General features: G+C 42.7%; 1 protein-coding gene across 1 annotated transcript in view; it reads left to right on the top strand.

Moving 5' to 3' along the window:
* ell (elongation factor RNA polymerase II) overlaps window positions 1-13,730 on the top strand; it is a 110,888-nt gene extending 97,158 nt beyond the window's left edge. The window contains 9 exon segments of the mRNA XM_052038285.1: window positions 4,464-4,557; window positions 6,395-6,757; window positions 6,760-6,900; window positions 7,484-7,490; window positions 11,003-11,032; window positions 11,035-11,068; window positions 11,727-11,898; window positions 12,935-12,979; window positions 13,500-13,730. Of these exon segments, the coding sequence (XP_051894245.1) occupies window positions 4,464-4,557; window positions 6,395-6,757; window positions 6,760-6,900; window positions 7,484-7,490; window positions 11,003-11,032; window positions 11,035-11,068; window positions 11,727-11,898; window positions 12,935-12,979; window positions 13,500-13,616 (1,003 nt within the window). The 3' untranslated portion in view covers window positions 13,617-13,730.
* The last annotated feature ends 715 nt before the right edge of the window (window positions 13,731-14,445 follow it).

Raw genomic sequence — 14,445 nt, 5'->3', positions numbered from 1 at the left:
TCCAGCAATAAAGTTTAGCCCAGTATTGCAGTGAGGCAGATTGAAGAAAATGTCAAGGCAGTGACACATTCTTGCTTGACATAGGTCTTCACTGAGATTGGCACTGTTGTGGACTTGTTGGTTGGAATCACATCTGTGTGCCATTATGAAACAAACATAAAATGAAGAGAATTTTTTGCAGGTGTTTTTGAGGAAGGTACTTCACAGTACTTCCTGATTGACAGAGTCAAAGGCGTAGTGAAGTTGAAGTAGGCCATGGTTGGTGGTGTTCCCTGCATTTCTCTCTCAATTATCGCACCGTGAAGATCATCTACACAGTACCTCTAGATGGATGGAATCCACACTATGATTCAGGGAGCAACTTTTCAGCCATTGGCAGGAGTGACTGTGCAGTCTGAAACTATTACTCTACAATTACAGTGACTAACCTGAATAATTGGTGATTCTGTGCAGTTAACTTTATTGAACTATGGAATAAAGACTCCCCACAAATAGAATTAATACTTTGATGCTTTTAGAGCAAATATGGATTAGTTTTTGCTAGTTTTGTCTACAGTAGAATCCTTTCTCCATTACTTTTCAACACTTGCATAGGCTTTACATTCTCTTGTACTGATTACTGTTAAAATCGGACAGAAAGGTAGTATCAAGTGTGATCTGATTGCTGTTTTGCATTCATGACGCTGCAGATTCTCAAGGGTTAGTTGGTTGCTGCTTGCAGTCTGCTCTCAACTGGGCTTCCTCAGTCAGAAATAAATTTTCTCTTGAGCTGTGCTATTGGCTCAGAGACTGCCATCTCCATAAATAGACACAAGCAAGGATAAGTTTAGCTGAGCAAGTAGAACCTGTGGTTCCTTGCCAGGCATCAAGGAAAATATCACCTGAAGTTTTTCCAGATGTGATGGCACATATGCTGGGCACTGTAAAAACTACAACATCATGACCATATCTTACTAGATGTCTTTAGATAATGTATTTACTCAAAGCTTATTTGCTTTTGCTTTTTCACACTGAATTGAATGAATGCAGATCCAGCAAAGGCAGTATGGTGGAAGTTCTAACACATCTAGAGAGAGACGTGTTCTGTCAAGCCTATTGCTGAGGTTGAGAGCATATCATCTTTGTTCATCTGAATGACTATTTTCAATAATGTAAAACAGGATGAAGCAGGTAGAAATCTTTAATATTATCATAGGGTTCACAGGGGTAAATATGGCACAATTGTTTCTTTTGTGGGTGAGATAAGGGATGGGTGGGGCAGGGGAGGTCTTTAATGAATACTTTGCTTCAGTGTCCACCAGGGAGAGGGACTTTGACAAATGTGAGGTCAGCGTAGAACAGGCTAATGTGCTGGAGCATGTCGAGCTTAAGAAAGATGTAGTGTTGGAGCTTCTTAAAAAAAACATTAGGATAGATAAGTCCCTGGGGCTGAACAGGATATACCTCAGGTTGCTGTGGGAGGTGGGAAGAGATAGCTGATCTTTGTGTCCTCCCTGGCCACAGGAGTGGTCCTAGAGGACTGGAGGATGGCAAATGTTGTTCCGTTGTTCAAGGAAGGTAATAGGGATAATCCTGGGAATTATAGACCAGTGAGTCTTACGTCATTTGTGGGCAAGCTATTGGAGAGGATTCTTAGGACAGGACTTACGAACATTTGGAGAAACATAGTCTTATTAGGGATAGTCAAACGTGGCTTTGTGAGGGGCAGGTCATGCCTCACGAGCCTAATTGAGGTTTTTCGAGGAGGTGACAAAACAAATCGAAGAAAGTAGAGCAGTGGATGTGGTGTATATGGACTTTAGTAAGGCATTTGACAAGTTCCCCATGGTAGGCTCATCCAGAAATTCATGAGGCATGGTATCCATGGAGACTTGGCTGCATGGATTTGGAATTGGCTCGCCCACAGAAGGCAGAGGGTGGTAGTAGATGGAGAGTATTTTGCCTCGAGGTTGGTGACTAGTGGCGTTCTGCGGGGATCTGTCCTGGGACCCCTGCCTGCTTTTTGTGATTTCTATAAATAACTTGGATGAGGAAGTGGAGGGGTGGGTTAGTAAGTTTGCAGATGACATGAAGGTTGGAGGTGTTGCGGATTGTAGAAGGTTGTCGTAGGTTACAATGGGATATAGACAGGCTGCAGAGTTCGGTGGAGAAGTTGCAAATGGAGTTCAATCCGGACAAGTGTGAAGTGATACACTTTGGAAGATCGAACTTGGAGGAGTACAAGGTTATTGGCAGGATTCTTAGTAGTGCAGAGGAACAGAGGGATCTTGGGGTCCAAGTTCATAGATCCCTCTAAGTTGCCATACAAGTTGATAGGATGGTTTAAGAAGGCGAATGGTGCTCAATCGGGGGATTGAGTTCAAGAGCCGCAAGGTAATGTTGGGGCTCTATAAAACTCTGGTTAGACCATACTTAGAGTACTGTGTTCAGTTCTGGTCTCCTCATTATAGGAAGGATGTGGAAGCTTTAGAGAGGGTGCAAAGGAGATTTACCAGGATGCTGCCTGGATTAGAGAACATGTCTTATGAGGAAAGGTTGAGTGAGTTAGGGCTTTTCTCTTTGGAATGACAGAGAATGAGAGGCAACTTGATGGAGGTGTATAAGATTATGAGAGGCATAGATAGAATGGACAGCCAGCATCTTTTTCCCAGGGTGGCAGTGGCCAATACCAGACGACATCTGTTTAAGGTGAGTGGAGGAAAGTTTAGGGGAGGTAGCAGAGGTAAGTTTTTTTTACAGAGTGGTTGGTGCCTGGAACGCACTGCTGTGGGTGGTGATGAAGACTGATACAGTAGGAACATTTAAAAGACTCTTGGATAGGCACATGGATGTAAGAAAAAAGGAGGGTTTTGGGCTGTGTAGGAGGGAAGGGTTAGATTGATCATGGAGTAGGTTTATATAGGAGAGCACAACATTGTGGGCCGAAGGGCCTGTACTGTGCTGTACTATTTGATGTTCTATGTTCCAGATGAGAGCCACAGACCATGATTTTTAAATCCATTAAGAATGAATAAATCCAATAGGGAATCTGAGAGAAACCACTTCATCTAGAAAGTTTTTAATTCATATCTATTTACCAAGTTAGCTTTTGTCTCAGTGATGAGAATATTTTGACACTTGTCTCTAGTCTTACACTGTGCAGGGGTGGACATCAAGCAGTGGAAAGACCTGTTGCTGTGTTGGCTAACACTTCACATGAAGGAATCAGATTTATTACCACTGTCTTGTATGACATGCCTCGTTATTCCTTTTTTGCACTATTTATTTTGTAACTTACAGTAATTTTGTGTTTGCACTGTACTGTTGCTGCAAAATAACAAATTTCCTGCTGTGGTACAACCAGTCAGAATGCTCTCCACTGTACAATTATAGAAATTTGCAAGAGTTTTTGACACACCAAATCTCCTCAAACTCCTAACGAAGTCTAGCCACTGGCATGCCTATGCAGCTATTCCTCTACCTTCCCCAAAAGGCAGTAGATGCTGGGGTAGATTGAACTATCTTGGTTGGAACTGATTGAATTTTGTTAGAGAAGAATATTTTAGGTTATGGCAGGTAAGTAGAATTTGAAGCATGGTCTTGGGTTTATTCTCTAATGCTGCACCAAGGAATTGTCACTCTTAAACAAGACATTAAACCAAGACCCTGGCCGCTAGTTTGGGTGCATGCAAAAGACCCCACATTGCTAATAGATATGCAGGTAATTTCTTCTGATGTCCCAATCAACAAATAATCCTTCAACTAATGTCACAACCATCATAGATGAGTGAATCATTCAACTTAATGCAAAAAACTCCGTTCACCACAGCTCAAAGCAGCTCAATGTATAAAGTGACTTGAGAGATTCCAGAAGTCAGTTATTATTTATTGATATGTTACATCATTGCTTAAATTTGACCAGAGGCGTCTTTTATCAGTTGTCAAAAATATCAAATACCCAGGTACTGTTTTTATAAACCTAGGTGGTGGTGTGAATTGGATGTGGTTAATGCAGTAATATTGGGAATGAAGCTGGGAGGAGCTCTGCTGTCCACACTGCATTGCCAGTTTCAGTGTGCATGCTTTTATTCTGCTCTATCATTGACCTGTGACTTGTTTCATATCTGAGTTTGTATATATTTGTTTAAATAAACACAACCTGAAATATTTTAGTATCTTAAGAGCCATCTAATCAATTCAGACCCTCCGCTTTCTCTCAGCACTCCCGTCTAACTAAAGCCTTGCATTTATTTGACGTTGGCCTTTTAGGGACAGGTCCAATCTTCCTGTTGGGAGTCTGACTTCCTGCTGGTTTACTTTGATTCATGTACTTTCTGGTGTGATCAGATGAGAAATGTACATCAGGATAACCTAATGGCACTTGTAACTGTTTTTCCTTCAGTACTTTGTATGCTAACAATGCAGCAAAGATATTTTGTCTCTGCCCTGGACCTGAACTACTCATTCTCTCTACATTTCTATAGGAAATCCTGTCAACTACACAATGCTGGTGGGGTCTCTGGAGAGACACCTTCATCAAGTCCAAAAGACAGTACAGCTTCAGCCTCCCCGCCACAGGTATGATCCTGCAGTGATTATGTGCTCTTCTGTTATGTCTTGGTATTCAGTTCAGGCCAAGTTCCCTTCCGTACTGTAGTGACAGCTCCACCTGGTGGATGTTTAACTGATTATTTCTAAAATTCAGTACAGTCAGTAATTTTGTATAACTTCAACTTGCCTGAACTTCATAAAAGGCATTCCTGCTGATAAACTCATGAGACAATTCAGAGGTTTTGAGAGATTTATTTGTAGTTGCTAAACTAATAACAGATTAAAATGTTGTCCTTTACTTGGTGAGCTATCCTTAATGAGTTTAGAAAATTGGATAATTCTGATCATACCTCGGCCATTGTTATATCTGGTGTCCTGTGAAGGCCATTGCAGGACACATTCTCAGCTCCTGACTAAGGTTAGCAAGCTCACAACAGCCCAGAGATCGGGTCTTGTCAGAATGGTCCAATATTTCTTCCATCAACTATTCACCAATGATTCTTAATGTAGATATGTACCTGGGTGTTTTGTGGTTAAGTCCTTGGGATCCAATTATAGTTTTAGGATTGGGAGTTAGTTAAATTATGCTCTCCACCAACCATCTGTAGCAGAATCACCCCTAATTCTCCATCTTCCAGCCCAGAATGCAGTGATTTAAAGCTAGCTTTGGGTTCCTGATAATAATAAGCTGAATTTGGGGCAGGAGGCTGGCTTATTCATATCTTTGTCCTATTTCCTGGGCAAAATAACTAGCAATTGCCTGCTTGCATTTTGGTGACAAACATTTAAATTACATCCAAATAGCCATTTAGTTTTGAGTTAAGGAAATGGTTGGATCATTCACTAAGGTCCAAGATCCAGTTCCTCATGCATCTAGAAGCTTGTGCTGGAATAATGATTTGGACCTAAGCTTGCAGCATCTTCCAAGAGGCCCAACTCCAGATTCCAGCTAAACTCAGAATGAGAAAGAGGTATTGTGAGGTTGAGTTTTCATGTTATGACCTTATGGACTTCCTTTTTGCCCCGTAGGCAGTCCCCAACTTAAAACAGGGTTCCGTTCCTGAGAACTGTTGTAAGCCGAACTGTTCCTACGTCAGAAATGAACAGAAACAATTGTGATGGGAGAGTGAGTAGGCATGGGAAGAGCTCAGCTGGCGTCATTGACTCAATTACTGAGTCTACTCAGTGCTCCCAGCTCTGCTCTCCTTGACCCAGCATCCAACTGTTGTTGGGGGGGGGGGGGGGGGGGGGGGGGGGGGGCGCGGGCGGTTGGTGAAGGAAGAGAAAGCACAAGGAAATGCCCCATTCCATCTGGCAGAATATGCCTGCAGCCCCACAGCAGTCAGCAAATCCATCTCCATGGTCTCCCAACTGCTCATTCGTATGCATAGGCTGTCTATAAGTCAGGCATTCATAACTTGGGGAGGACTTGTAAACTGCTTTGTCATGCTCAGTTTCATGGATCTGCTGACGTTTTCATAACTTGTAACATTGTTCCTCATCAGGTACTGACTTCATCCCCTCAAAGACACTGGGTGACTCGGAATTTGTTTTGTGAATCACTCCAACAAGCTGAGGGAGAAAATATATTCTCATCTCTTAACTTGTTTGAGGAGTAGTGACCTTGTCACTGTAAGCTACAATGTTTATTCACTATCCCAAGTTAAATAATATATTTTCTTGCACATATCTTTTTTAATGCACCTGTCTCCTCCATGGTGAGCTTTCTCTCAGCCTTGAAAATAGCATAACTTCCAGTGAAGAAGAAAAAGCTATTCAGTAATATGACATTGAACAGTTTCTAATAAACTAACTGTTGAGTTCTGTTTGTGTCAAAATAACTTGATGTGTTTCCTCTCTCTAGAAACGGCCACTGCCCAATGATTTCATAGATCCACTGGCCAATAAAAAAACAAGAATATCTCTTTTGACCAGTCGAGTTCCTCCAACTTTGAATGGCAGGTTAAATCCTTCTAATGGGAAAGAGGCAGCAGTTCCCACCGTCGAATCGGCTGCTCCTGACTCTGGAAGCTCCTCTTCCACCTTGCCAGTGCTGGGGGAAGTTCAGCGACCTCATGAACCTCTCTCGGACGTCAGCAATGATTCTAGCCAGAATGGCAGGGGTTGTGAAGGCCAGGGTGCCCCAGAGAGGCCTGGTTGTCCATTCCCATCGCACTTGCCTCATCCAAGCGTGGCGAGCACTCCTTCAATCTCATCTGAGGTCAAGAAAAAAAATCTAAAAAGCACAAAGACAAGGAGCGAATGAGGGAGAAGAAGGGGGTGAGGAGGATTGTGGAGAACGAGAGAGAGATTCTGATTTCCTTCAGAGCTGCAGGGAGCAGAAAAAAGATACTGCACAGAAACCTGCAGGTGGGTGTTATGCTGGCCAGGATCCCTTTCTCAAATAAATGTTTGTTTCAATTGTTAGTAATTCCAGTTGTACTGTGTACAGGACACCACCATTTCCAGTTCAAGGATTTTATCATCTCTGTCTTTGCTTATTTTGTTTTTCTTCTCAAGGGCCCTCTGCCACACCCCATAATATGTCTATAGCTTAAAAGTATGTATCATCCTGCAATTAAAGCCTTGAGGGCTGTGGAAAACATCTTTATCTGGTTCTGTTGCCTGAAGCTAGTGCCACTCCCATTTGAAAATGCATAGCTGTCTCCATTCTCATGATGTGATCCAGCATTAGTCCAGCTTCATGATTTATACAACTTCAGAGTTGTGCTTGTTTAGCAATCTTTTATCATCCTTCTTGGAACATGGGCACTTAACTGTCAGTATCAAATTGGTTATTAGTTGGTAGTTGGAATGTTAATCAAACAATACTTTGTCCTGAATGGTTTAGAATTTCTTCAGTTTTGCTGGAACTACTGTTATTTAGACTAGTGGAGTTTGTCCATGTCACTTCTGACTTGAACCTTGTTGATGTTGCAAATGCTTTAAACAGAAAAAAGGTGAGTCATTCCCTGCAGGATACCTGGCTTCTGACCTGCTCTTGCAGCCACTGTATTTATGTGGCTGGTTCAAATACATTTCTGTGTGTTGCTGATCCCAAGGATATTGGTGGTGGATTCAACAATTGTTTCATTATCTGAGATGTGCATGGAATTTAACAATGTGCAATCGTCACCGAACGTCAACATCTGACATCAAGAGAGCAAAGTTATTCATAAAGTAGCTGAAGATATTTGGATTTGGGACATCAGCATTAGTGTAGGTCAGTGATGATTGATTTTTTTCTAATAAGTGTGACTTGAGCCAGTGGCAGGAAAGTGGACTTCAGGGATGTCAGACCAGCCATGATCCTATTGAATGGCAGAGCAGCTCGAGGGGGATAAATGGTCTACCACTGTTCCCATTTCATCTTATGGATTGTGGTGGAGTTCAATTCTTAGGCTTCTTATGGCCTACAGTGTTCATGGATGCTGGGCTTTGACCTGTCAGATCTTTTCAGAGTGTACTGTCACACAACATGATGGGGATGCCTCTTCCATGGTTCTCTCTCCACCTGCCACGTGCCCAGTCTAGCATCAATGTTCAACAGAATTTGAGCTGCTCGTTCACTGTTACTACCAAGCCATCCTTAATGGTGGACAGCGAAGCTCCTCCACCAAGAGTTACACTTAGAAGTGCTGCTTCAGCAGCTGAGGGATATTCATAAGTGAGGATCAGCAGCAGGTAGTCTTGCTTATGCTTTACAGTGTCCTGAGATTTATTAGGATCTAGAGTCAATGCCGAGGACACATCCTCCTGACTAAATCAGTACTACCACCTACACCTGTAGCTCTGTCTTGCTTTGAGATCAGGAGACACCCAAGGACGGTGGTGATGTAATCTAGGAAGTTTGCTGTATAGTGTGATAATGTGGGTTGAATATACCAGGTTGTTCTATTGACTAGTAGGTGGGACATATCCCTCCATTTTGTTTTATCATCCTTGCCGTATAGGACTTAACAGAATTAATTGGGTTGTGTTGGATTTGTTCTGGGAGGGTCATGTGAACAGTTTCAAACTATTTTTTGCCAGCAAAGGAAATGGATCTCAAGTTGCCAACACTGATGGATCTTGCAGTTCTGGTTTGGAATTTAACTATCAATGAGACACCAGTACAAAATCACCCTTTCCAAACCCAAAGCCCTCTGAAGTTCAAAGGAGCTCATAAATAAGCAAGAAATGTGCAAAATATATGCCTGGGCTATGGTACTGGGGCACTATCGTGGAAGTGACTGTACCAGTGCTGAATATAATGTAATTTTGATGAAAGGTCCTCATTCTGCAACGTTAACTGCTCTTTTTTTTCCACAATTGCTGCCTAACTTGCAGAGTATTTCCAGCATTTTCTGTTTTTGTAGAAAACCTGCTGAATATGATTGATAGGTTCCCTCAATTCTCTCATTGAAGTTTTGGTAAATTCTAGCATTAAAAATTGAAAGCAATTTCCCCTCATACTTAGACAAATTTGCAGTGGAGTGCAGGCTTTCTACAAATTTGACTTTTGTTGGGGTATAGGTTCCAAGGATGTTGAAATACAGTGATCCTGCAATTTCTCTCTCCTATGCCTGGCAAAACTTGCTGTGTTTTGTCAGTGCTTCTATATTTAATTAAGATTTCCACTATTTTCCCAGGAACAGTATTGCCTTCTCCTTTCAGTAATCTTTTGCATCTGTGGCAATGGTTGAGATGACACCACCAGAGGGCTCTGCCTGCAGTATTTTCTGAAGCCATGCCCAACCTGTCCAGTGACCCCAGCAACTGGGAATTATTGCATTGCTCAGCTGGATTGTTAGTGTATGTGAATGCAAGGGCGGGAAATGGTAGAACTCCCTCCTGTGCCTGCTAGTGCCAACTAGTAATTTCTTGCTGGCTCCTCACCAAGTAGGCAGGCTATTGATGGATGCTTGACTTCAAAAGGCTGCAAGCAAGGAGCAAAAACAGTAGAGTCCAGATCTAGGATACAGTCATCTTCACAGCAGCCAATATATCTATTTTGTACTCTGTTAGACTGGACATGATGCAGGTGATGTGATGACCAGCACTTGTAGGCTCCGGCACAAAGACCACTGGTTTGGTGATTATTTTTGCATCACTGGTGAACTACACTGCATGCTTCCACCACCATTCTTCTCTCAGGCAGTTTCTCTGGTTCTGAATTGATAGATGAGAACAAAGTGGAGAACCATAGATGGGGCAGAAGGTGTCCTATGTGACAGGCAGGAGGATAGTTTGTAAGGTAGTGTGCTCCTTCTGTTTACATGGGCTCTGTGTGCTCCCAATGCACTGATTTAAGGTTCTCAATGTCATCCCAAATGCTGCACCATTTTGGATTTCCAGGATTCGGTGGGAGTGCTGTATTTTTTTTTCAAGAAAACTTTGGGCACATCCTCAAATCTTTTCCTCTGGCCTCCTGGTAATCTCTTCCTGTGACAGAGGTCAGAGTAGAATGTCTGTTTTGTGAGTCTTACATTGAGCATGGGATTATTAGATGTAATTACGGCTCAATGCTGGGGATGTTTGCCTGGGCAAGGGTACCAGCATTGCTTGCTTATCCTTTCAATGGACTTGGAGGACAGCATTAACAATATTTTTCCAGTGCCTTGTGCCAGCTGTGGGTAGTTCTAGTCTCAGAAGAAGATGGGAGGGCAGGGATCACTGTTGTTTGGTAGACCAGAGTTTGTCAGATGCCAAAGGCTGTCCCAGTACAGTGAAGGGGATATTGAATTCCATCAATGTTTGCCTTCACTGCGGAATGGCTCTGTTTTCCAGGATCTCACCTGGGACCTTTGTTGGGGAACAGTGTTATACATCTCTGAAACCGTAGAAGCAGTTGAGAAAACCACCAACCCTATGACATCCAAATACAGGCCTGCAACTTGTCATTTGTTTTGCATCCAAAAAACACATTCCTTTACAGAGAGGGGGAATAGGTGGCAACTCTTTTTTGGGACTAACAAGGTCTGGGAGGTGGTTTTGTAAAGGTCTAAATACCTATTGAAAAGACCTCCAAACTGCTTTGAGAGAAAACTGCAGCTGCTGAAAATCTAAAATAAAAACATAAATCCTATAAATACTCAGTGGCTGGACAGCATCTGTGGCAAGAGAAACAAAGTTAACATTTCAAGGTAGTGACCTTTAACTATTAACTGTTTCACTCTCTACAGGTACTGCCCAACCTGTGGAGTATTTCCAACTATATCTGTTTTTATTCTAATCCTGCTCACTAGTTGGAGGGGTTTTGGCGGGTTGTAAGGGTTGGTGGTCAATGTTGGGGTAGGAGGGTTTCCTGTCTTAATTGAGGAGAAGTTTTCATTCCAGCTAAGGGAGATAATGGGAGTGGGTTGGGACGGGTGAAAAGTTTCTGATATAATTAGAGGGAGTTTGGAGGAAGCATTTTGGAGGATCTAGCTGTGATTAGTAATGTTTTCAGTTGTGCTTTCTTTGTTGTATACACTAGTTTGTCGTCTTGTAGGCTTGAACGGGATGTGCAACAGCTCCAGTGTTCAACCTCAACATCGGACGTGCCTGATTATTTACTGTAAGTAAGATCTGTGAAAGAGGCTCCAGCCACACCTGCCCTCTTGTGTTTCAATGCTTCTTTGCAGTGACTACCCTCTAGTGAGTGGCCATTCTTGTCTGCATCAAAAAATGGTCCAAATTTCTCTGATATGACCTCAACAAATGCAGGTCTCTAATCAAGACTGGGTTGAATTCTGTCCATTCTGCTGATTTTCTGAATATTGGAAATTGAATAGGGTCTTCAGGATCTGGTGGTCAGTAACTCAAAGGTTATTAGCTATGGTTTAGTAGATATCATATCTGCCTCTGAGTCAGAAGCTTGCGGGTTCAAGTCCTACTCTAGTGGTCTATATTCAAATATAGGCTTAACTATTTGAGGCAATGTTGCACTATTAGAGGTGAGACATTAAATAAAAGGCCATGTCTGCCTTCTCAAGTCAATATAAGCAATCCCATGGCTCTATTCCAACTAAAAGCAGGGTAGTTCCTCCTGGCGCTGATATTTATCTCTCGATCAGTATCTCTAGAAGGTTACATGGTCATTATTACAACAGTGACTACAGTTACAAAGTGGCTGTACAGCAATGCATTATTTTTATATTGGTGATAAAGGTTAGAAATGCTTTTTCTTTTGGACTCTCCAATTAAGTGTTGTCTGGTTTGGATTTCTCCCTCAGTAAATATGCAGCAATTACATCACAGGAGCAGAGGCAAGGTTACAAAACTGATTTCAACGCAGAGTATAGTGAGTACAGAGACCTGCACTCCAGGATAGAGAGCATCACCAGGCGGTTCACACAGCTGGATGCTGAGCTGAAACAACTCTCACCAGGGACTGCTGACTACAAGGTATAGGAACTTTTGCATCGCTTTTAGCAAAACATTTGCACTGCCTCTCCTCCCCATTCCTCCACGTGTGCCTGCAAACCCCCCATCTCACTCATGTATTTGCACAGACCTACACACCTGGCGGGACAGTGTGTAGATCTTACATGTTCAGAGTCTTCACATATTCTTTCAACAGCCTCACCTTTTTAACCAACTTCTCCAGTCCCTTCATTCTTACCCCAATCCTGGTTCATTTCCCTATTAATCCCTTCACGTAATCTCTACCTACCCCTTTATTTTCTTCTCATGCTGTTTCTCCCCCCCCCTTCAATTGCCTCTTCCCTTGACCCAGACCATCCTGAACATGTGTTCCCCCTGAGCTGCTGATAGCTGTGGTTTATGCTGTTTTTCAGGGGTGGGAGTGATGTTGCCAGGTTAGTGTACATTGTCTTTCATGATCTTTCTGAAAGCACTCAGAGCTATAACCACCCAGTTTGGACTGGTAGTTAGATGTGGCTAGTCTGCTTAGGGGTGATGCAACCCATTGTTCCTTTTACAGCACAGGTTTTTGGTCACTGAGTAAATGCCACATAATAATGATGTGCCTTCCCTCCCCTACTAACCTCATTTTCCTTTGCCAACCCCTGAACTGAGATCAGCAATCCCAGTATGTTTGGCAGGCATGGCTCAAAGCGGTGTTTGTACTCGCGTGGCTGTCATTGTTTTTTCTGATTTGAGCTATCATTGAGTGGGGAGAGCCAGGGAAGGGACAGGGCAGGCATTTTAGTTTGTCACTCCTTAGCTCTGCCTTCTCACAATACACTGAAACAGTGCTGTTGGAATTCTGAGAGAGTACATCTGTCTACACAGACTGTACTAGAGCAATTGGTTTCTAATTGAATGAGCAATGAGCAAGGCCAATTATACCTTTATTGTGTGGCTATGGGAATTGTCACTAGTTCGTTGTGTTTTTTTTTGTAAAGTCTATAATGCCATGCCCAAGTTCTTGTAACAAAACAGTTTCCTGAATATTTACATATGTGTCTCTTTCCTGCAGAGCATCCATGATCAGATTTTACAGGAATATCGTAAAATTAAAAAGGTAAGAGTTTGAACAAAAATAGCAATGAAATTGTGCTCGCTGAGGCCAATTGCAAAACCCTTTCACAGCCCAGGGATTGAACCAATGACCTAGTGGGTGGTGAAGGCAATTTCTTACTCGACCATTAGGATGGAATCCATAAGTATCTTGGAGTCAATTATTTTTTTGTTCTCTGCCTTTGCACTTTGCTGAGAGTTGCAGTCATTTGGGTTTACAGCACAGAAGAAAACCATTTGGCTCTTCATGTTTGTACTGATTCTTTGCTAGAGTTGACCAAAATTGATCCCATTGTTCCACTCTCTACATCAATCCCCAAGTAATCCCACTGCCTTGCTGACTTCTTGTAGCCCTGTATCAATCCCAAACTAATCTCACCATCCCACTCTCTTCGTAGTAATGTGTAAATCCCAAATGGCAATGTCATTGAAATGTTATTTTAAATTGCTGAGACTATAGGAATGCAAGTTGTGACACTGAGGTGCTGGCGTCTGAAGGCATTGTGTTTTTGTGTTTTATGCAGACGAATCCCAACTACAGCCAAGAGAAATATCGCTGTGAATATCTGCACAACAAACTGGCTCACATTAAGAAACTAATAGCAGAGTATGACCAGAAGCAATTACAATCCTGGCGTTAGCCCAGCTTCTTTACCATTGAGAGTGTGTGAGAGAGAGAGAGAGAGAGACGGCAAGCAATTGCATCTAATTGTGTTTCCAGCTTCTCCTGTGTGTCTGCTTCAAGAGGATGAAACTGCAGCCAACTGAGACCCAGCACTAACCTTAATAATTAGAGAAAAATATGAAGGGGGGGGGGAAGGGGGCTGGGAGCCCCTGTCAGTAAGTGTCTAGTGAGGAGAGATTAGTGTTCTAAAGGACAAAGCTTTTAAAAAAAAAATAATGGAAGCAATACTCAGGACTTGCTGTTCATTATATTCCCCCGGCTCTTCAGACCTTGCTGTTAATTAAATATCACCCCCCCCCACCACCCACCATGTTAAACCCTCCATACTTGCTGTTCATTGAACTACACCTCCCCCTACCCCCCCACCTGACTTTTCAGACCTTTCCTTCCTGGATGTGATATTTTTGCTGCTGTTCTTTATTTGCCTCCCTTCACTGCACCAAGACACAGTTAAAGTATTAGCTGTAAAACCGTGGCCATCCAGAGAGACAGTTTGTGGGTTGGCACATTTGTCCTATTGCTCTGGTTGTTGGGTGCCCCTTTACTCATCTGCATGGAAGCTACAATACTGCCAGAAACTGAGTTCAGGGGCATTTTCAGTTAGTTCGCAGGATGCGAACTCTAGCTGGCAAAGCCGGCAGGTTGTCCACAGGACCACATCACACCCAAGATAACCAGTCACCTGTTAATGACCCAAGCTGCATCAGCTTTTCAGGGTCTGCTTGCTGACTGTCTTTAAGCCTGAAGTGAAAAGAATCCTGGTACTAATTCTAAAGTTCACTGGA

The sequence above is a fragment of the Pristis pectinata genome, chromosome 24 (genome assembly GCF_009764475.1).
Source record: "Pristis pectinata isolate sPriPec2 chromosome 24, sPriPec2.1.pri, whole genome shotgun sequence".
NCBI lineage: Eukaryota > Metazoa > Chordata > Chondrichthyes > Rhinopristiformes > Pristidae > Pristis > Pristis pectinata.
Note: the sequence above shows the minus strand (reverse complement) of the source record. Positions and strands in the feature narration are given on the sequence as shown.